The 24052-nt window shown below is 42.2% G+C and overlaps 2 protein-coding genes across 7 annotated transcripts in view; one reads left to right on the forward strand and one right to left on the reverse strand.

The window, feature by feature from the left end:
- Positions 1-4607, reverse strand: part of GLUD1 (glutamate dehydrogenase 1) — a 38483-nt gene extending 33876 nt beyond the window's left edge. The window contains exon 1 of one of the 4 annotated variants that reach the window (XM_036356025.1): positions 3935-4601. In XM_036356025.1, coding sequence (XP_036211918.1) covers positions 3935-4382 — 448 coding nt within the window. In that variant the 5' untranslated portion in view covers positions 4383-4601. Of the gene's footprint in view, positions 1-3934 lie in introns of all 4 variants that reach the window. The other 3 variants (XM_036356023.1, XM_036356026.1, XM_036356024.1) reach the window with 3 other exon arrangements.
- A 201-nt stretch (positions 4608-4808) lies between these two features.
- The window catches only part of SHLD2 (shieldin complex subunit 2), a 131404-nt gene continuing 112160 nt past the window's right edge, over positions 4809-24052 (forward strand). Inside the window, exon 1 of one of the 3 annotated variants that reach the window (XM_036356015.1) lies at positions 4809-4882. The gene's annotated coding sequence lies outside the window, so the exon portion shown is untranslated. Of the gene's footprint in view, positions 4883-4944; positions 5033-24052 lie in introns of those variants that run through there. The other 2 variants (XM_036356013.1, XM_036356019.1) reach the window with 2 other exon arrangements.

Below are 24052 nucleotides of genomic sequence, written 5' to 3' on the forward strand. Positions count from 1 at the left end.
TAGTTTGTAAATCCAACATGGGTACTGTTACCCTTGATTATTCCTTTGCTGTTTCTCTCTTGGTAAGAGATTAAAAAAATACTTCATGTAAATACTATGGCCCAATATGTACAATATGCTTTTTGAAAGGCCTATGCTGACATATATTTTGTGACAATGATAAATGGCAGAAGGGGTCACATTACTGACAATCTCTGTAATTGTCATTTGGGTCATGTTCATATTTTCCTCTAGCCAAGAAGTAATTCAGAAAATTAGGTCTCACAGTCTGACCCCAAGAATAATCAAGAGAAATAATACCAATTCTTGATAAACAAAGATTTTTCTTAGTTTTTAAGGAAGAGCCACTCAGAAGAAAGCTATTTAAAAATTATTTCATTGCAAATTCTTAACAATACATGTAATAATTGAGAAATGCATTGTTCTGGCTACATATGAAACTGTTAAACACCAAAGCTCTTCAAACCTCTTTTAATGGAGAACCTCTCTTTAAAAATGTTATTTCAGCCTGGCTGGTGTGGCTCAGTGGTTGAGGGTAAACCTAAGAAGCAGGAGGTCACAGTTTGATTCTTGGTCAGGGCACATGCCCCGGTTGTGGGCTCTATCCCCAGTGTGGGGCAGGCAGGAGGCAGCTGATGAATGATTCTCTCTCATCATTGATGTTTCTATCTCTCTCTTCCTCTCCCTTCATCTCTGAAATCCATTAAAAATATATATAAAAAACAAAAGAGTGCTAAACCCACTTTCTTCCCACTGTAAGCTGGAAAGTTCATGTTCAATTGCTATTTCTTGAACTGACATTTCAACACTACCCATCTGGAGTTTAATACACACTGTGCTTGTCCTTCGATTTTTATGCCCCAATTCCTGCAAAGTGTACTTTGCATCTAATGAGTGAGCAGTATTTGCCTTCCTGCATATGGGTTTTTACTGAAAAGCAAACTAGCTGGATGGACTCACACAAACTATGGGAAGACTGAGTAACAGTCTGACATAGGTCTCCATCATTATCTTAGCTCTCCCTTAGTAGATCTGGCATGCGGAGGGGTTGTGGGTTAGTTTAGAGGCATTTGGCTCCCTTTCACCTCATTTCCGTCCCCGCCCCCCTTAAAATAAAAGGTCTTTATAATAGCAACACAGTTCATATTTAACTAAAAAGTATTAAAAATAACAGCAGCAGCAATATAAAGCCTCGGGGCTATGGTGTAGAAGACCTACAAATTACCTGTCATCGAACTGAACTTCCAGATGGATTAATCCTAAATTTAATTACCTACAAAGACTACATTTTATCTTGTGGCAGCAGATGGAGACACTCTCATACTTTCTTCTTCAAAATACTACCATTCACCACACAATTATATCCCAGAGGCTGAGGGGGACAACCAAACCTTAGCTGCTTCCACCCCTGCATTCTGTTGCCCAAAGACAAGAACAAGGACCATCTACCTCCTACAGTTTCCTTTTTGCATTTTGGCTCTTAAAAAACAAGTCAAGCCCTAGCTGGTTTGGCTCAGTAGATAGAGCATCAGCCAGTGGACTGAAGGGTCCTGGGTTTGATTCTGGTCAAGGGCACATGCTGGGGTTGCAGGTTCAATCCCCAGTAGGGGGCATGAAGGAGGCAGCCAATCAATGATTCTCTCCCATCATTGATGTTTCTATCTCTCCCTTCCTCTCTGAAATCAATAAAAATATATTTTTTAAAAAGAGGGATAAACTTAGTGAAGTTTATAGGGATTATGCAAAGCATCTTTTAAAATCTCAATACCTAATATATTCTTTATTTCTAAGACCATAGTGGAACCAAAGAGGTTAACAACTTTCTTTTAAGTAAAATAAGCTTTATATGTTTAATTGGAGGGAAAACCCCACTGAAAGTAAGTTCCTCTTAGAATATACGTTCTCTGCAATCAGACAAGGGTGATAAATAGGTACAAGATCCTGGAGTGCCATGAAAGCAAAGCATAAAAGTCTGCAAATTTTTCTACCCATCCATTTATTATACTGTTCATTATCTTAAGCATACTAAAAAAATTTTAAGAGCTTTCATAGCAAAACCAATCCTCCCCAAACCTATTCTCTCCATACTTTCAAATTCTGAAAGAGAATAAACCTATCACTACAGAGGTCAATTTTCTTTTATATTATCTCGCAATGCTTGCTACTGTTTATTAGTTAAAATTCAACTTCTCAATGTTTATATATTGGGAGTTAATAGAGCTTTCAGTGGCATCCCTTCTTGTAAATGGGATAACGGGAGAGAAAACCGTATCTTACACTCGCATAAGCAAGTGCTACAATAACAGCGCTTCAGGATGGCTGATGCAATTTGTTGCTAGGTTCAATATTATGGTATTAAAACTGCTGTGGCAACAAGAAGAAGAGGACCAATGAACTATGGTAAACTTTAGTTGCTTTAGTGAGTTTGTGGAGTTGTGATTTATAAAGATAGGAGAGGGCTTGGCTATTAGAACTTCCTGGACTGAATCAGATCCTGCAGAAAGAACAGCTAGTTCATTTATATGTCTTTTAAGCAACTGGAAAATACTGACAAAATAGTAATATGAACTTCATTTTAAAGAATCACTGCAGTTTAATATCTGCTAACTCTGCTTCTTCCTCCAACATTCTTGCTGTTCTTGAGAGTCTGAACTTGTATTCTTGGTTTACAGAATAAGGAAGTGGTAGGAAGAAGACAGACAATGTAAGGAGATTGACAGTATGTACATTTTACATACTTTTGGAGCTGGAAAGGGAATCTAGAGGTCAAAGTGGTTCAACGCTGATTTTAGAACAGGAAACCTAAAGGATACTAAAGTGTTACAGATTAAGTCATAAAAGTGGGTGGGGTCCATGCAAATTTAGCCAGCAAGTAAAAGTAAATCATTAAACAGTTTAAAACAACCTTTGCTCCCCAGCTGAGAATGCCAGCAGTGGTCAATTTTTTTCTGGTAGAGAGATTTCTAAAAATTATCCTTAGAAGTCAGCTGGTAAAATAGAACCCTGTGTCAGGTTTACAGAGACAAAGGGCACAGCCCTACAGCTCTCTGCAAACTCCAGCAAGACTCTTTACCTTCCTATTTGAGGTTACTTTTAAGCACCTTTAAAAATGTATAGTGAAATTTATTAGAGGAAATATGGAAAAAAACCCACTTTTATTTTCTCAAAGAAAGCAATAGGACTGCATAAGCTAAATCCACATTCAAAAATTTAAAGTATGTATAGGATAACTTGGTGGTTACCAAATTGTAACCGACTCAGCTTTCTTCACCTACTTATCTTTTCCCCAAGCTCAAATCCGGTGCTAGCCAGGACCAGTACACACCCCCCGGGCTATTTCATTCCATTGGCTGGCGGGCCACCCAACGGTCTACACCCTTTAGATTTACTGTCAGGACGCCCGGTGTTTGTCAGAGATGTTACACTGCTCGTGTATTACTATTCTGTACAAAACAAAAACTGTTAGGATAGAAAAATAATTAAAAAGATCAACGTGTAATTAACAAGTTCATTTGGTTAATAAAACTGTCTAGATCTCAAAGCTAGAGGCAGCTCATTTTTACGTTACTGTATCCTGTCTCAGTGCAAAAAAGAGGGAAAAATCATAAAGTTACTTCACAACCCGCATTCGGGTGAGTCACAGAAGCCCACAAAAACTCGCAGAGGCACAGCCAGATGGCCCGGCGTTCCCTTTTCTAGACGCGCACTTCGCCGGGACCCGCCCTGTGACACCCAAAGGAGCAGCGCCCGGCGCTCCTCTGCACGCCGCTTCCCCAGGCAGCGCTCCCGGGAGGGAGAGGACGGCTCCCGGGGGCCTGGGCGGAAACCCCGGCGCACCGAGCCTGGCCCGCGGGCAGCGCGAGGGCCCAGTGCCCGCCGGGCCGGGGAGCGGGAGGCCGGGCCGCGGGCGGCGCGGGGCGGGGGCGGCGCTCACCTCCCTTGCAGGGCGTGCGGTGCTGGCTGTGCTGGGCCCGGTAGCCCTCGATGACCTCCCAGGAGCCGTCGTCGCGCCGGATGGGGAAGGACACGCTCAGCACATGGTTGCAGGGCTTGATGATCCGCAGGATGCCGCGCACCCGCTTCCGCTTCTGCTCCTCGCTCTCCCGGGTCCTCAGGTCCTCCACCAGCTTGTCCTCCACGATGCTGGCGCCGCGGTCGAAGAAGCCCTCCACCATCTTGAAGAAGTTGGGGTCGTCCTCGCGGTCAGCCGCCGCCTCGCTGTAGTGTCGCCGGGTGGGCGGCGCGAGCCCCGGCTGCGGGGCGGCGGCGGCGGGCTGCCCGCGGGCCCGGCCCAGCAGCGCCGCCGAGTCGGCTGCCGCGGAGCCCAGGGCGGCGGGCCCGGCGCGGGACAGCAGCAACGCTTCGCCCAGGCAGCGGTACATGGCGGCGGGCGGAGGCGCTCTCGGAGGCTCGGGACCGTGGGAGGGAGGGACGGCCCGGCGCGGGCTGCCCTTTTATCCGCAGCTTCCTGCCTTCCCGAGCTGTCCCCTCCCCTCGGCGCTCGCCGCCTCCCCAGGAGGACGGACTTCGGGGCCTCCGGCCAGCGTCGCCTGTGAATGGCAGGACGGGGGCGCGCCGCCCTGGAGCCGCACCTCCGCCTCCGCCGCGGCCTCCCTGGGGACGGCGTGTGCCGGCCGGGCCCGCGGGCACTCGGGGACGCGCAGGCGCGGGGAGGGTGCGGGCACGCGGGGACGCGCAGGCGCGGGGAGGGTGCGGACACTCGGGGACGCGCAGGCGCGGGGAGGGTGCGGGCACTCGGGGACGCGCGGGCTCGGGAAGGCGGGGGCGCGGGCACTCGGGGACGCGCGGGCGCGGGCGGGCCGGTGCGCATGCTCGCCGGGCCGCGCGGGCCTGGAGCATCCCAGGGAGGGCGGAGTCTCAGGTCTGTGCGTGGCGCCCCTGGCGGGGTGCGGGGTACTCGAGGGGGGCTTTCTGGGGCGAGGGCCTGTCCTGGGAGGGGCGCGCCGGCCTCTGGGGGGCGCTGAGACGCCGGCCTCGGAACTGCGGGCGGTGCGGTTGGCGGCAGGCCGCGGTGAGTCACGGTGTCCCTCTTTCCGCCCTGGGCCCGGCGGCCGCCCGGTCACCCCCGGGCCTGCCCTGGGCGGTCCTGCGGCGGACGGAGCAGCGGCGGTTGGAGGCCGGGGAAGGGCTTGGCTGTTCGCACGGGACGGCGAAGAGCTTGTTGTCAGCCGGAGCTGCATGTTTGAGGTGGCTTGCAGAAACGAAAGGAGAAAGCCTGGCATCTGGGGAATCCCTTACCGACGGGCTTTTACCACTTTTCAGTTTTGTCCCTTTTAACCACTCATCCGACGAAGTTGGATAAAAGTTACGTAAATCGCTGCTGTAGCTTTCTAACATTCACTGACGGCGCTTCCCCTTTCCGGTGTGGAGGAACTAGGGGCAGTAATGAAGCATAATTTCCTATCTGGGCAGATCAGGGTGGTAGCCACGCCCCAGGCACACATCTTCAGGAAAAGGTGTATCTTTGCCTAAAGCAAGCCCCGTGCTTTGTTCTGCGCCTCTGGGTTGGCGCCTTTGAAATGCCCCCTTTCAGACCCCTCCCTTAGAGGGCGACCACCACCAAGAGCACATCTCTCCAGTTTCTGCAGGTCCCCTCGGACGGGCGGCTCTCCTCCCCAGCCCTGCCTTGCTTTCCCCGCTTTCAGGTGGTCTTCCCGTGGCCCCTCTTTAGTTCCAGATGCATAAAAGAAACGCAAAATGGTTATTCTCAGGAGCGTTTGAGAGCTTCCTGGCAATGTCCTCAGTTTTGCCTCAAATAAACTCTTAAAAATTCTCTGCAGGTTTCCACGTTCCTTATGTTGACAAATATGTTTTTGAAATAGTCTAAAAACAAAAGCACTCCAGGGAATTCTCAGTAATGTATATATTAAATGGACCAGAATAGGCTTTGTAAAGTTTAAGCTACATGAAGGTTTAATTATGTGCTTAAGCATACTTGACGAGAAATGCTGATGTTAGCCACTCTTGTGAGTAAGTTTGATGCCTGTGACAGTAAAGTCTGCGTTTTTAAGACAGCTGCTAAAGGCCATCTTCCCAGCTTCAGCGACCCCAGTGTGCTTTGGAGGTTTTAAAAGCCACCGTTGTGACTTGCAAAACTACTTGGCTTTCTGGCTTTCACTTTCTTCATCTATTAGAATATGGAAAAGAATGTTCTTAATTCTCACAATATCCTGCAAAGTATAAGATGACAACCTAGATCAATTAAATTGCATTAACCTCTCAGAGTACTTTCAAAGCAAGAAAGATGGTGCTGATATTTTGCAGTATTTGCTAGATTAAAATAGTCACAATTTATATTTGTATTGTGTTTCTTAGTGAAAAACATTCTTTGAACTGAATCCTGAATTTGTCTTGTAGGCCAAAAGATTAAGGTACCAAATTTGCTTTTCATTTGGTAGTGTTATCATTAACATTGTATCCCCCCCCCCAACCTTAATGTCCCAGAATAAAGTGATTAGAATCAGTAAACATGTGGACTTCCTTTTTTTTCTCTTCAGATGAAATTCTTTGGTATGTTTTGAGGAAAGTGGTTTAAAGGTTTGGTTTTATTGCTCTTGTTTATCCCTTTCTTGATAACCATTGCCTTCAGAAAAATAAATGTTTAGCTTTGCTTCCTCCAAGTCTTAGTCACCTGAATTCAAGATGGTGGAAGTGAGGCAGGATAGCAAGAAGCTACGATAATTCCTTGGCAAGTGGGATAGAAAAACTGAGATAGTTAAATAGCAGTTTGTGGCCCTCTAATAAATTCTGTCTTCCCAAAACCGAGGACACATAAGAGTAAATGGTTGTACTTATCTCCAACCAGAGGGCACATCATGGAGATAGATAGCAGAGATGCAATTAGTGCCATTTGTGCCAACTACACCCAAGGACAGATGAAGTTAAGGGAATAAATCTCATTTTGGCATTGCAGCATAAAACTGATGAATATTCTATTGAAATTCTCCCTTAAGACCTCCCCCAAATGCCCAGCTTTTAAAACCCCTCAAAAGGAAGGTCACAGAGCCTGCTCTCCCAGGAATATGCCTGCACCCTCCTCCAGCCTTGCCTTCCCCCACAGGCCTGCATCTCCTACTCGGAGGAAACCCATGAGGCTGGCAGCCAGGAGCAATGGGCAGCAGCAGCTCCTCCCAGGCAAACTCCCTGACCCGGTCTCTGACTTCTTAGCCAAAGCAGCCCAGCCTGCATTTCCCTAGCCCTTCTTTGTTTCACTGTCCCCAGCTTTATTTGTTTATTTATTTTTTAATATACATGTTTTTATTGATTTTAGAGAGAGGAAGGGAGAGGGATAGAGAGATAGAAAGGGATGAGAGAGAAACATCATTGATTGGCTGCCTTCTTCATGCCTCCTGCTGGGGATCGAGCCAGCCACCTGGGCGTGTGCCCTGACCGGGAATCAAATCCCCAGCTTTAATAAATGTCCTCTAAAAATCACCTGGACTCGTGTTGTGAAATCTTTCTTACACGAAGTCAAGGACCCACACACTACCAGCCAGCCCTAGGCAGACCTGCGAAGAGCCAGGCCCCCTTTCCAGTAATAAAAGAGCTTTGGAAGGAGTGAGGAAATTATTCATAATTGGGAGTTTGCTATGTGTAGATATCTTACAAAATGGCTCCAAAAGAACCCTACAAAGTTTTATTTTTAAAATCTGCATTATGTTTTTAAATTATATACATGTTGTAAAAAATTTCAAGCAGTACAGATAGGCTTAAAAAAAAAAAAAAGAGTGAAATAATCTCCTGTCCCCATTTTGTAATTGGAGTGTCTCTTCACCCTCAAGTAGGTAGTCTAATTCCTGATTAACAGAAAGGGGCGGAAACTCAGAGACCAAGTAAATTGATGATCATCTAGCTGGTAAATAGCAGGCTGTGATTCAAGCCCATCTCTGACTCTAGAGTTATGCTGTTTTTACTATTCCAAGAAATGTTTTAAGTGATTGTTGCATTTAGTTTAAAATTGTTTACTATGATGTAAAGTCCAGTGAGTTTCAGCTTTACGTTGGTGATTGCCTTTATAAAATATACAGATACTTTGCAAATTAAAGATTAATTATTGGTAGTAATATCTAATTCAAAAGGAGGGCAGAATTGAAGGGAATTTTGGTCATTTGTTAGTATCCAACAGACAAATAAGTTTTCTGCCTTTGTGGTTTATGAGTTTTCCTTAACTATGTTAAAATTCTGGGTCTTTTCTTCTTAGCATGCTTTTGTGCTTCCAAGTGCTTTTTCAAATATTTTAGAAAAAGAGTTTTAGTATGAAGAAAGACATAACATAAATACATGAACAATGTAGTTGTTTTTGAAGTGATTTAATTCGAAAAGGTATTACATATTTTCTGCTTTCTCTTGAGGTTTGTCTGTGGTGGACATTTCATTTAAATGGAATCATACACTATGTGGTCCTTTGTGACTGGCTTTTTTCACTCAGCGGCATGTTGTTTTCAAAAATACGTTTTTGTTGATTTTTTTTTTTTTTTTAGAGAGAGAGAGAGAGAGAAACATTGATAGGCTGCTTCCTGCATACCCCTACTGGGGATCTAGGTCCCAACCAGGAATCAAACTGGCAACCTTCTGTCGCATGGGACGACGTCCAACCACCTGAGCCACATTGGCCAGGGTGGCATAATATTTTTAAAATTCATCCACCTTATAGCATGTGTCAGTATTTCATTTCTTTTTATGGCTGAGGAGTATTCATTGTATGGCTATATCACATATTTTAATCCATCACTGATGGATATTTGGGTTATTTTCACTTTTTTGCTATTGTGAATAATGCTATTATGAACATGCTTGTACAAGTTTTTGTTTAGACATATGTTGTAAATTCTCTTGGGTATATACCTCAGAGTGGAATTGCTGGGTTATATGCTAGCCTGTGTTTAACCTTTTGAGGTACTGCCAAACTGTTTTCCACAGCACCATTTTTATTCTTACCAGCATTGTATGAGGCTTCCAATTTCACCACAGCCTCCTCAAACCATTATTATCTGATATGAAATTGTAGCTCATTTTGGTTTTGATGTGCATTTCCTGAATGATTTTTAAAAATATATATTTTTATTGATTTCAGAGAAGCAGAGAGAGAGAGAGAGAGAGAAACATCAGTGATGAGAGAGGATCATTGATTGGCTACCTCCTGCATGCCCCCGACTGGGGACCGAACCCACAACCCGAGTATGTGCCCTTGACCAGAATCGAACCCAGGACCCTTCAATCTGCAGGCTGGTGCTCTATCCACTGAGCCACACCAGCTAGGGCATGTATATCTTTTTTGAGAATGTCTATTCACATCCCCCACCCCCATTTTAAAATTAGATTATTTGTCTTTTTATTGTTGAGTTGTAAGAGTTCTATCTATATTTTAGATGTAAATGCCATATGAGACATACGATTTGCAAGTGTTTTCTTTAACTTTTCTGATGGTGTCCTTTGCAACAGAAGTTTTAACTTTCAATGAAGTCCAATTTATAAATATTTTCTTTTGTTGCTTGTGCTTTTGGAGTCATGTCTAAGAAATCATTGTCTAATTGCAGGCATGAAAATCTACACCCATTTTTTTTGTAAGAGCTTTATAGTTTTAGCTTTTACATGTAGGTCTTTGATTCATTTTGAGTTTATTTTTATATGTTGAGTAAAGGGTTCCATTTCATTCTTTCGCATGTGGATATTCATTTGCTCCAGTGCCTTTGTTGGGAAGACTATTTCTTCCCCACTGAATTGCTTTTGTACTATCAAAAATCAGTTGATCTAAATGTGAGGGTTTCTGGACTCTTCATTTATTTTCCACTCGTGCATATGTCTATCCTTATGCTAGTACCACATTGTTTTGATTACTGTAACTTTACAGTAAGTTTTGACATCGGGAAGTAGGAGTCCTCCAACTTTGTTCTTTTTCAAGATGGTTTTGTTTTTCTGAGTCCCTTGAGTTTTAATAGAAATTTTAGGATTAGGTGGTGAATTTCTGCAAAAAGTCTGGCTGGAATTTTTATTGGAATTATGTTAAACCTATAGATTAACTTGGAAAGTAGTGCAATTTTAACAATATTACATCTTCTGATTCATGAACATGAGATGTCTTTTTACTTATTTAATCCTTTTAAATTTTCAGCAATATTTTTTTTCTTTTTCAGACTATAGTAGAGATAGTTTTACTTCTCCCTTTCCAATCTGGATGTGTTTTATTTTATTGCCTAACTGCTCCTCATTATATTTTACTGTTGCATAGTATTTCATTATATGGATATGCCAAAATTATTTTTGCTAATGAATATGTATGTTGGTTCCAGTATCTTGAAGTTACAGAGGTATTACAGTGAATAACCTATTACTACATAGAACATCTCTTTTATCTCAGGACTATTTTTTTAAATAGAATAAATCATCAGCTTTATTTTAAAATATATATACATATTATTGATATCAGAGAGGAAGGGAGAGGGATCGAACCTGCCACCTGGGCATGTGCCCTTGACCCGAATTGAACCCGGGACCCCTCAGTCCACAGGCCGACGCTCTATCCACTGAGCCAAACCAGTTAGGGCCATTTTAGGACTACTTTACCTTCTTAAGTATGAGTAGTGAATTTGAACATAGAATTTAATAGTCATCAGCATTTTGTTTTCTTATAAAGTGGCAAAAATATTTGGCAAAAATGGTTACCCTATCTACATATTAAAAATGATAGAATGAAACTAAATGATACCACAGATAAAATATTTAACTTTTTATTTTTTTTAAAATATATTTTATTGATTTTTTACAGAGAGGAAGGGAGAGAGAGAGTTAGAAACATCCATGAGAGAGAAACATCAATCAGCTGCCTCCTGCACATCTCCCACTGGGGATGTGCCCGCAACCCAGGTACATGCCCTTGACCGGAATCGAACCCGGGACCCTTCAGTCCGCAGGCCGACGCTCTATCCACTGAGCCAAACCGGTTTCAGCTATTTAACTTTTTAAATAGAGCAGTGACGGCGAACCTTTTGAGCTCGGCGTGTCAGCATTTTGAAAAATCCTAACTTAACTCTGGTGCCGTGTCACATATAGAAATTTTTTGATATTTGCAACCATAGTAAAACAAAGATTTATATTTTTGATATTTATTTTATATATTTAAATGCCATTTAACAAAGAAAAATCAACCAAAAAAATGAGTTCGCGGGTCATAGGTTCGCCATCACTGAAATAGAGCTTTTAAAACAAGAAACTAAAATCAGGTCCCTATGTTACTAAGTTTAATAGGTTTTAGTTCACAACTGCTTGTCAGTACTTCATAAACCAGCCAGATGAGTATGGGGAGAGAGGAGTGCCCTGTCCTATCGAATACCACATGCAGATAAACGAGACCAGGGTTTGAAAATATAGAGTAGCATATACTTACTTAAAAGCAGTTTGATCATCATAATAGTTTGGCTTAAACAGCAATTTGGTTGAAAATGAGTATCATGGGAGAACCAAGATGGCGGCATAGGTTAACGCCGGAGTTTGCCGCTTTGAACAACTACTTCAAAAGTGAAACCAAAAAACGGAAGGGACATCACCCAGAACCATAGGAACGCTGGCTGAGTGGAAGTCCTACAACTAGGAGGAAAGAGAAACGCATACGGACACTCAGAGGAGGCGCAGTGCTGAAGTCAAATTCTGAGGTGTGGAGTGCACGAGCGGGCTGGCGGCGGAGGGCGCGGTTGGCGTTTTCAATCGGGAGGGAGTCGCAGACTCTGAGCTCCAGATCCGGGCGAGTCTTTAGCGACCCAGACTCAAACGGGAGAAGCGGGACTGTCTGGCTTCGGTCAGAGCGAGTGCAGCTTTCTCTCCGAGGTTTGCAGCGGGTGCTGGGACTCAGAGAGGCAGAGCCCCTGGGGACAGGACTGAGAGCCGCCATAACTGCTCTCTCCGGCCCACCCTGTTGATCCTGTGCGACCCACCCCGCCCAAGCCCTGCACAGAGGCTTTTGCCGCATAGCCTCAGGCAAAGGCTAGATTAGCACCTCCCTAGAGGACAGAAGTTCTCTCACTGCTGACACAGCTGATTCTCATAGCCACTTGGCCTGGAGGTCAAACCCTCCCTGGAATTAGCTACAACAATCAAGATTTAACTATAAGACTGCGAACAAAGACCACTAGGGGGTGCACCAAGGAAGCATAACAAAATGCGGAGACAAAGAAACAGGACAAAATTGTCAATGGAAGATATAGAGTTCAGAACCACACTTTTAAGGTCTCTCAAGAACTGTTTAGAAGCTGCCGATAAACTTAATGAGATCTACAAGAAAACTAATAAGACCCTCGATCTTATATTGGGGAACCAACTAGAAATTAAGCATACACGGACTGAAATAACGAATATTATACAGACTCCCGACAGCAGACCAGAGGAGCGCAAGAATCAAGTCAATGATTTGAAATGCGAGGAAGCAAAAAACACCCAACCGGAAAAGCAAAATGAAAAAAGAATCCAAAAATGCGAGCATAGTGTAAGGAGCCTCTGGGACAGCTTCAAGCGTACCAACATCAGAATTATAGGGGTGCCAGAAGATGAGAGAGAGCAAGATATTGAAAACCTATTTGAAGAAATAATGACAGAAAACTTCCCCCACCTGGTGAAAGAAATGGACTTACAGGTCCAAGAAGCGCGGAGAACCCCAAACAAAAGGAATCCAAAGAGGACCACACCAAGACACATCATCATTAAAATGCCAAGAGCAAAAGATAAAGAGAGAATCTTAAAAACAGCAAGAGAAAGAAACTCAGTTACCTACAAGGGAATACCCATACGACTGTCAGCTGATTTCTCAACAGAAACTTTGCAGGCCAGAAGGGAGTGGCAAGAAATATTCAAAGTGATGAATACCAAGAACCTACAACCAAGACTACTTTATCCAGCAAAGCTATCATTCAGAACTGAAGGTCAGATAAAGAGCTTCACAGATAAGGAAAAGCTAAAGGAGTTCATCACCACCAAACCAGGATTATATGAAATGCTGAAAGGTATCCTTTAAGAAGAGGAAGAGGAAGAAAAAGGTAAAGATACAAATTATGAACAACAAATATGCATTTATCAACAAGTGAATCTAAGAATCAAGTGAATAAATAATCTGATGAACAGAATGAACTGTTGATTATAATAGAATCAGGGACATAGAAAGGGAATGGACTGACTATTCCTGGGGGGGAAAGGGGTGTGGGAGATGCGGGAAGAGACTGGACAAAAATCGTGCACCTATGGATGAGGACAGTGGGTGGGGAGTGAGGGCGGAGGGTGGGGCGGGAACTGGGAGGAGGGGAGTTATGGGGGAAAAAAAAGAGGAACAAATGTAATAATCTGAACAATAAAGATTTAATTAAAAAAAAAAAAAAAAAAAAAAAAAGAAAATGAGTATCATGTCTGTTTTTTTTAAGTATTGGTAATTTTGGTGCATTGTGGATTTTTTTTTTTTTGAGTCTTTGTTCCATATTTTTCAGGAAAAGTTTTTCTAATATTTGCTTTTGTGTTTCTAATTGATTTTAGAAAAATTTATAATTTTTATTTTTTCCCCCTTTAGTGAGCATGTTTTTGTAATAAGCAAGAAAAGTATATCATCCTTGCCAGTGTGGCTCAGTTGGTTGGAGAGCAGTCCCGTGCACTGGAGGGTCATGGGTTCAATTCCGGGTCAGGGCACATGCATAGGCTGCAGGTTTCATTCCTGGTCACATTTCACCCCTGGTCAGGGCATGTGCATAGGGAAGGCAACTGATAGATGTTTCTCTTACATTGATGTTTCTCTCTCTGTCTCGCTTTGTCTCTGTGTTTCTCTCCCTTCCTCTCTCCCTAAAATCAAGTTTTTAAAAAGTTAGGAAAAGAGAAATATATCAAAGAAAAGGATCTGAAAATTTCAGGGTTTGTAGTCTTTTTTTTCTTAACTTTTTCCCTAATAAATCAAATGTCAACTATATGTGCTTGTCTAGTTTGGTTAAGTTTTCATTTTGCTGCACTGCTGAATAATATTCAACGAAGGTTTGATCAACTTGCTAAGGGTTCTTTTCTTTCCATGTTGTGAGTAAATATGAAAAATAGTAGGACCTTTATCCCTTGAAGCATATCATGCAAGAAACAAGTGAGGTCTCTTAAAAATTAATTATACTCAGGTAGGATTCTAAAATCACCTGTATGCAACTCATAACTCTGTCTTTTTCTTTTTCTTTTTTTTTTTCAGTTGAGGTTAAGTTTTTTGTTTTCCTTCTGTGTAAAAAGAATATCATATTCACTTATTCATCGTTCAGATTGCCTTACCGATCAGCTCCATTTATTGGTCAATGTGAATGACCCTCTATAAAAGCAACTCTTAGATATCGTTAGCACTTTCTCTTTGGAAATTTTCTATCAGTTGTGATTTCAATATGGGATTGGAGTTTGTATAGTAAGAAAGTTTAGCTAAAAATTGGGACACTTCTGTGATGCTGGAAAATATACTGGAGAAGCGAAAAGTCCCTTCCCATTGACCATTGTGAAAGAGTTCTGGAAGAAACAGATTTTATTGTGAAGCATAGATATGAACATAATTACATTGGGTTCGCTTCTCAGTGAAAGGAAAAGAAAAACATGAATGAAGCAGTAATGGCTGGAGTCAACTACAGTCACAGTGGTTTAACTTCCTAATCTAGGTAGCATGCAGTGAACAGATACTTGCTAGCTATATTACTTAGGGTGCTTTGGCCCTCAGATAATAATATGCAAACAAAAAGGCTTGAACTAAAGCCATAGACTAACCAAGATAGCTATTATCTTACAAGCATTCCGGAGGCAAGGCTATTTATTCCGTTGTTCGTACAGGATTCAGTGACACCGCCGGGGACCCAGGTGCTTTTCTCTGTGTTAAATTCGGCAAGAGGTGATTATCTGTCCTCATGTTGTAAAATTGCTGCACCAGCTCCATGTGGTTATGCAGACACAACTAAGTACTATGTAGAAGAACAGCAATTTCCTCTCAGATCTCTTTGTTGGTGAAGAAAACATTTCCAAAGGCCTGCCTGTCAGCTTCAGCTCTCTTAGGCCCCGTAGCTAGGAATGGGTCAGTGCCCATGTCCTTGCTCTAAGGGAGGCTAGCAGGAGGACTTCCTGGCAGTTTTAGCTTCTAAAGTACAGGCAGGTTCTGCCAGCAAAGAAAAAGGCGTGGGGGAAACAATTGCTAAGTTGGCAATCAACTGTGTTTGCCCTACTTGCCACAGAAAAGTACTCACCTGCTCTGTGTTATTTTATTGTGATAATATATTTCCTTAGGATGCAAAGTTTAATAGGGATGAGATATTGTTAAATATGACACTGGAAATTGTGATGCTTGGGGTTTCATGTTCAGCCCCTTGAGAAATCTGCAGATTCTAATTCCCTTTGAAAACGATCATGTTCTCTACATTGAGAAATTTGCAGTCTACAGTAGTTCCCTTTGAAGTCTTATATAGTGTGATAGTTAATATTATGCTTATTTTTTTTAACAGTTTTTTACCATTGACAGTTTGTAAGATAGTAACTCCAGTCTGTGATATTTACTCTGTTGCCAGACAAGTCAACAGAATAGAAACCTGTTCTCAACCTGCTGTGGAAAATCCGGGAGTTATAATGAAATGTCAGATGTTTAAATGATTTCAGCAGATTTTCAGGTGAAGCTGCCATCAGGAACGTATTCTCATTGTGCAAGTGGATTAAATTAACAAGAGGACTGACTAATCTGGTCTTTATACTGAAATCAGGAGTTCTTGTCTGTGTGCTAAGGGCAAAAATGACAGTCTCATTGGACTCTGGTATAGCAACACACTATGAGAGTACAGCTTGGGATCAGTCTATTTTGAAGGTACATGGAATGGGTATTCAAGGCACCCTGTACCTAGTTATTGTCCCCACAGTTTCCTCATCCAATGTGAAATCATTATGGTTGCTTTCTTGGAGGGACATCTACAAACAATGAAACACAAAGGGATTCCATCTTAGATTCAGAATTTGATACCTGCCAGCATCAACAGTGAAAATTCTGGTTAGATATTTTTAGAAGAATGGTTGAAGTGTCTGAACAGCAGTATGTCAGTGCGAAAGTGCTAATACAGAGATAGAATAAGTATCAGGAACTCAGAAATAAAGAAATTTGTGATGAAAGGCTCAAATTAAAGCAAGCACTATTTATTCCTCCATTATCTGATATATTTTTGTCTATTTTAATGAATTTTAGACTTTCACTATCTTCTGTAATTTCATATTCTTTCTTGCCTCTTTTGAAATATAAATACTAAAAAGTGAGCCAAACTACATTAGAGAAGTAATCACAAATAGTTTTAAATTAATTAGAAAAAGTTTAAGTGGAAAAAACAAATATCCAAGCCCTGGGAAATTCCAGGTCCTTGCCTCTTATGGTTTTCATTTATTTTAACATTTTTGCAAGAGAAAATTAAGTGTATAAATAAGACTAACAGAAAGAGTGCCCCATAAGTCTGCAATAACTGCATTTTTCAGCTATAGGCATTCCTCACTCACTCACTCTTGCTGTCTGTCTGAACTCAAATATGGTATTGATGGGATACTTAGATTTTATTCCTAGCCTATTCCTATAGATTCATTTTATTTATATTCTATTTTTTTTATCACTATCCTTTCATATTGGTTTTCATTATAGAACATTTAAGTTAAAAATTTTTTTCTCTACAGTAATCAGTTAAAGCAGTAATAACTGGCAAAAAATGTATTAGAATTTAAAAAAAGGATAAAACCTGAACATTCTGAAAAATAAAAAAAAAATGCTTTAAAATGTGTATCTAGGATCATAAAAGCACTCCATTATATAATTAAGGTACCAATAATTGAGAAAAAATGAATAAGTATATTCAGTTTTTCCTCGTTTTAAAATTGATTTTTTTAAATTTTGAAATAGCTTTATTTATAATAATTTGCTTTGAAATAATTTTCTCTAGAGATAATTTAGATTTACTCAAGAGTTGCAAAGATACTGCAAAGAGTTAGCTTACCCATCTTTCTCTGATGTTAACCTTTTACATAGCCATGACACGCTTATCAACACTAAGACATTAACTTGGATGCTTGGTGCCAGGTGGGCACGGGAAATATCAGGGGAACACTTTGTAAAGTATATGATTGTCTAACTACTACACTGTATATCTAAAACTAATACAAAATAATGTTGAATGTAAATTGTTGTTGGAGTATTGGCCAGCCCTCCAGAAGGCTTGAAGGTTCAATTCTTGGTCAAGGGCAGGTTCTGGGTTGCAATTTCAGGTAGGGTGTACGGGGGAGGCAGCTGCTTGATGTGTCTCTCTCACATCGATGTTTCTCTCTCTCTCCCCCATCCCTCCCTTCCACTCTATCTAAAAGCAATGGGAGAATATCCCCAGGTGAGGATTAACAACAACAAGAAGAGACTCCAGCAGTGGGAGGGTTTGAGGTGTTGGGCCTTTGAGTCTAGGCTGAGTAGGGAACGAATGAAACCAGAAAGTAACTACTGGAATGTGAAGTGGTCAAGATGGATATTGAAATTTAAGATTAAATGGGAGAATGGTTGCCGGTTAAGACTGAATGCAAGACCTGGCTGTCAGATGGGTTTCTGAAGTGGAGAGAAAGTGAAGGTTATTGGAGTTGAGATAAGGGAACTGTAAAGCTAGGGTGTTACAAGAGTCAGCTACACAGGAAGTGAATTGCTCAGAATGGAACCAGGTTCTAAGCCATCTTCAGTGAATGTGGGAGAGTGACCAAGAGGTCAGTAGATGACAATAGCAAGGAGAGAGAGGTAGCAAAAGATGACATAAATCTCAAAAGAGATACTTTTATTTGAGGGTAAGAACTGTGATTGTGCCCTAGCTGATTTGGATCAGTGGGTAGAGTGTTGGCCTGCAGTCTGAAGAGTCATGGATTCGATTTCAGTCAAGGGCACATGCGTGGGTTGCAGGCTTGAACCCCAGTAGGGGTCGTGCAGGAGGCAGCCAATCAATAGTTCTCTCTCATCATTGATGTTTCTATCTCGCTCTCCCTCTCCCTTCCTCTTTGAAATCAATAAAAAATATATTTAAAAAAATGCCTCCAGTCAATGGCACACACATCCTATATAATCCTATATAATAACAGGCTAATATGCAAATAGACTGAACCGTGAAACAACCAAACCACCAAACAACCGGTTGCTATGACGTGTGCTGACCACCAAGGGGCGCATGCAAAACGTGGTGGGCTTTGGCAGCAGGCAGCAGAGCGCGGAACATGGCAGGCTTTGGCTGTGGTGGGATGGTGGAGCAGGTGAGCAGGGGTGCCAGACCAAGGTGGGGTCGCTGTCATAGGGGCAAGCCTCTGGTGGTTACTGAAAATTCTTTGCTCCCGAGTACTGTGGTCCCACCCGGCGCTCGCACCTGCTGCTGATGCTGGTCCTGCTCGCATCCGCTGCCTGCGCTGGAGCCACCACTTGCACCCGCTGCCAACAGCCGGTGCCGCCCCGATAGCTCAGCGCCATGAGTGGGTGCAAGTAGTGGCTGCCGGCCCCGATCACCCCTGAGGGCTTCTCCACCTCCCCTTGCTCCTCGGGCGATGTGGGCAGCAGCCACCGCTCATACCTGCTGATGGCACTGGCCCCAATTGCTCTGCACCATTAGTGGGTGCCAGTGGGGCCAGCGCCTTCAGTTTGTGGGAGCGGCGGCCGCAGGAGCGGGGCTGCCGGCAGACAGAGGACTGGGGGCCATGGCAGGAGGGGCCAGGCGAAGGTGTGGAGGATGGGCCGAGACCCACCCCTGTGCCCACCGCAGCCTCATGGCCCACAGTTCCTTTCAAGGTGCATGAATTCGTTGCACTGGGCCCCTAGTTTGTTTAATAAAATGAACATTGCTGAGCACATTGGAGGTTAAAAAACAAAACAAAACTGTGATTGTGAACAAGGAATGACTTCCATGTTTTGCATTTGCTCAGTGCCGATAGCTTGCACTCATGTTTTAGTTTAGGCAAGAAGATTGCCGGAGTGTTATTTAAATTGGTTCAGGTTTTAGGGTATTTTTTACAGTGGAACAATGTAAAGGGTTATCAGAAAGTATGGCTATTGGAGGATGTGTGATTTTCAAAGTGAAATGATCAGAGTGAAGCAGGAAAAAGGGACTAATTGGAGAGGCTTAATTATTGGAGGGGCTTACATTTTGGATGGTTGCAGTGATGATGAAGAACATGGTGGTTTTGGCTGGTTTCAGAATTTTTGTTAATTTGTGGACGAAAGGGGCTACATGCTAACCTGACAAGCTCAAGGAAGGCCTGCATGGTGGTCTTGCAAACTTAGAGACCTAAAGTAACCACAAAAGATGGTCTGAAATTAAACTTTAACTAAAAGCAGTTATGGTGGGGTAGTTACATCCTAGGCCGGTAACTTCACTGACAAGTCAACCTTACCTTATCTGAGCCTATTGTCTTTTTGCATCTGTAATAACATATCCTTGAAATGTCTGGGCTCCCGGAGACCTTAAATCCCGTCATTGTTATTGTTATGATATTAATTGTTGACTGTTAACTATCCTGCACCCACCCAAGTATGTGTCTATCATTTTACTTTTTATCCAATCCCAGAGGTTCCCCTTTTGCTTTCTCCCGCCTTTCTAATCTATTACCAGTAGATTTCATGTAACCTACCTGCGTCTCCTCCTTTGATTGCAATGTATAAAAAAAGATGAAAAACTGCCATTCTCCGGAGTGTTATCCCAATACGTTGAGATTTTGCTTCCCTGCAATTGTCGGCAGTTTGGCTCAAATAAACTCACAAAAATTCTTTACAGGTTTGAATGTTTTTATGTTAACAAATTTTTATTAATTTGTGGGAAAATGTATTTGTGCTGACAGACTGAGATTCTGGCTTGAGCACCAAGCTAGATGACTTCATCGTGTACAGGTTTACTTAGCAATGCTTAGCAGCCTGTGGCCTTTGCTCAGCACGCCGTGAAGAACCCTGTTTTGTCCTTGAGCAAACCTTAGCCCTGGGTGAGGAGGAAGGCAGGAGGTGGGGTGGAAGTGATCGGTGAAAGGGTATAAGCACTTCTGAAAATCCTGACGTGTATTGCTTAGAGAAAATTCTAAATGGGAGGGTAGCATAATTGGCACTTTCAGTAATGACTATGAATATCACAATGGGCACAATAAAACACCATCATTTGAATATTGATTTCAAGTCTGTACATTGGATGTGAGTGAGTTGTAGAGGGATGGCCATATCTTGATCATGGAAAACGTTCTTGTCCTTGTTCAGTTGATTCCGAGCTGGACTAGGTTCCACACAGTATCTTGGATAATGGAATAACTGCTCTGATTAGGCAGGCAACCACTTGAAGCCACTGAGGGCTGTAAGAATGGCAAATAAAATGACGTTCCTCCCACTACCATGTACAGGTTCCAGGCGCTGAATCTGTTCAGTAACCTCGGTACTTCGGTTCTGGCTCGGAAAGAATTAAGAGCAAGACCCAAACTGTAAGGGAACATTTACTGGGTAAGTTACAGAGGTAGAAAAAGTAATTTGTGGAAGAAATGGGCTTAGGAAATAAGTTATAGAGGTAAAGGAAGGGCCTTTGGTGCGTGGGAGTGAGGAATAGAAAGGTAACTCGCTTGGGGTGGGGAGGAGAAAGGGAAAGCAGCGCGCGCCCTGGAGGGAGAGGCACTGGGCCCTGTCCCTAAGCGTTTTAAGGGTGGAGGTTTTAGGGGACGTCCCAGGGGGAAGCTCTCAATAGAATATTCAGTAGCTTTCCAGGTGTGTCCATTCAGAGTGGTGCTCTCCACTGATTGATTGGCCATCACCGGGGCAGGGGGTCATTTATTCCATGCAGCTGGTCCTGAGGCTCGTTTTGTTGTTTATCTGGGTCTGGAGTTGACATACAACTGAGGCCTAGGTCAGTGATGGCGAACCTTTTGAGCTCGGCGTGTCAGCATTTTGAAAAACCCTAACTTAACTCTGGTGCCGTGTCACATATGGAAATTTTTTGGCATTTGCAACCATAGTAAAACAAAGACTTATATTTTTGATATTTATTTTAGATATTTAAATGCCATTTGACAAAGAAAAATCAACCCAAAAAATGAGTTCGCATGTCACCTCTGACACGCGTGTCATATGTTTGCCATCACTGGCCTAGACGTTATCTCTAGTGAGGAAAGGTCAGGGCGTCCAAACCTCTTGACCTGCTATTTGCTAGGGGAGGAAAGGTCACCCTGGGGGCGAGGTCCCACTCTACAGTTGATTGTCCATTGTTAGGCACCTGGAGCTTTCCACCCTGCTGACCTGTGCCTGACCCAGCCTCCTTTCTCTGCTCTTGTCTGTCTAACTGCCTACCACAAATCCAGGTGCTGGAATCTGCAAAGAGATATTTCCGGTTAGGGTACAACTCAGGAACAGCCAAATAGGAGGTCAGAGGGAGGGGGCATGAAGCTTCCTGGGCAGAAGCACTAACCTTGTTTCTTTAGAAACAGATTTTATTTTAGTAATGGAATTCTCTATTATTTCCCAAGAGCATTTTTAGAAAAGATATTAACTTTCAGGATGATCTGAAAAAGTCGGTTCCATCTATAAGTTTGGGAAACTGCATGTCTATCCACCTTGGCGATTCAGTAGGACCATCAACTTTCATCAGCTTAATAAAGACTCAGGGAAATGATGTTAGTATATAATTTAGCATTTATTGAGCACTTCTCTTTTTAAGGTCCTGTTCTAACAGACCCACAGGTATTAATATTTCTAATCTGTACAACGCTATCTTCTACAGTTGTCAGAGTGGTCAAACAGCCTGCTCAGTGACATGGCTAGGCTAGTGGGTGCAAGGACCAGGATTCAAACCCAGGTAGACAGGGTCCCGAGGACTTGGGACTGCTTGTAAGCAATAATGAAACTGGTTTAGTGTTAAAACCAGCATTTCCCAAACTTATCTGACTGTGGAAACGCCTTCTCTCCAGGAGGTGCTGGTTTGGGCCAGCCTACACTGGTGATCTGTAGTCTTTTCAAAACGGCTGTTTAGAATAAAACTGGTTTCTAATTTTTTTTAACCTGGTTTTCTGTTGATAATATTAAATGTTATATTTACTTATTTGTTACTTTTTCTACTGGAAAGCCTAATATTTTGACCTCAAGGCATTTCATATTCTTCACAATGACCTCAGGAATTTTTACAAGGTCAGTATCACTCTATAGTACTTATGCAGTACTAAAAACAGTTTATAATCCAAATCACTATTTTACTTTGCTTTCTCTGCTCTCATATTGTCATAATTTAAAAAAATAACAGTTACTTTAAAAGGTAAGAAATTGACAGCTATGGAACATTATAATAGTTGAGTTTGAACCTTGGCTCGGCCTATTAGGTGTGTGACCTTAGAAAAAAGTTACTTCATTTCTCAACACTTCAGTTTTTTCTTCTAAAAGACAAGGTTAATATCTTGCAGGGTAACTATAAGAATTATGTGGGAAAAGCCATGTGTCTGGCACATAAAAAGCTCTCAATAAATGTTTGTTATCTTTTTGTGTGTGTGTGTGTGTTGTTTTTTTTAAGGAGGTTGTCTCAATTCTGTTCTGTGAATGAATTATTAAAATAGCTTTAAGAAAGATCAGTTTTAAATTTGAACAGTTTCAGTGTTATGCTGATATCAGCTACATTGCTGATAAAGTGATGTTGTCCTGATACAGGTTCTATGGGAGTTAAAACCAGTTTCCTTCTGGCTTTCCAACTGACATAATAAGCAAAACCTGACTGGGCAAACACAGACCTATTTATTAGATCACTTATTATTAATGCTAAACTAGCTTTGGTGCTGACTTCTCCTGTTCTTTTTGAAATTTTACTGTTGTCATTTAAAATCTGACAGACCTTCAAAAGCTTCATAGAATGCTTAATGGTTTAAATCATTCTCGAGAACATGTGAGATATACTTCCCAAAGTGGTCTTCTCCACCTAGCAATATGTTCAGAATCATGCATGATGGACAGAAATGCTTATATTTTCACATTTACTACTGGAGGTTTATTTAGTTTTCATGGCAATCAGCTTTTGGGGTTTATGGGCAGTACTTAGCATATATAGCCAAAGCATGAATAATCATTTAAAACAAAGTCTGGAGCAATAGTGGGTTTCCCAGTGGTTAGAGCATTGGCCTGCAGACTGAAAGGTCCTGGATTTGATTCCGATCAAGGGCATGTACCTCCCTTGCAGGCTTGATCCCCGGCCCTGGTTGGGATGCATATGGGAGGCAACCAGTCAATGTGTCTATCTCACACTGATGTTTCTCTCTCTCTGTCCCTGCCTCTCCCTAAAAATCAATGGAAAAATATCCTCGGGTGAGGATTAACAAAAAATAAAACTTAAAAAAATAATAAAGTCTGGAGATTTTTCAATTTCACAGTGACTTACTCCCTAAGCAAAAAGAAAATGGGTTTGGTTTCAGCTGTATGAGGGGGCATCTCTAATATTCTATTCTACATGCCTCTTATAGCCCTGATACATAGTAAATGCTTAGTAAATATTTACTGATGGGCTGAATTTGATTTCTAATCCTAACTTTGTGCCTTTAATCTTCCTGAACCTTCTAAACTTCAGTTGCCTCTTATGTATAAAAGGAGGAACCAATATTTACCTCCCAGGATTGAACAATTAAGTGTGTATGCATTTAACATAGCCAGTGCATCCCTGGCCAGGTGCTCAGTTGGTTAGAGTGTGTCGTGTGGTCCCCCAATTAAGCCATGGTTTTGGGTTCCATCCCCAGTCAGGGCACATACAAGAAGCAACCAATGAATGCATAAATAAGTGGACCAACAAATTGGTGTTTCTCTCTCTCAAATCAATCAATGAAAATTTAAAAAGAAAACAGCCAGTGCCGCATGTGGCACATAGTAGGCACACTGCCTGTTTCCCCAGACACCTCACTTCGTTCCTCAGTAATATTCTTTTCCAGTACTTTTTTTTCTCATTCCCTAAATATTTAGAAACTATGTTCAAGAGAGAATATGAACGTTTGGCAATTAAACTGAAAATATGTCCTTTTGTAGCCCACACTTGGAATG

This window comes from Myotis myotis, unplaced genomic scaffold (genome assembly GCF_014108235.1).
Source record: "Myotis myotis isolate mMyoMyo1 unplaced genomic scaffold, mMyoMyo1.p scaffold_m19_p_24, whole genome shotgun sequence".
In the NCBI taxonomy this organism is placed as follows: domain Eukaryota; kingdom Metazoa; phylum Chordata; class Mammalia; order Chiroptera; family Vespertilionidae; genus Myotis; species Myotis myotis.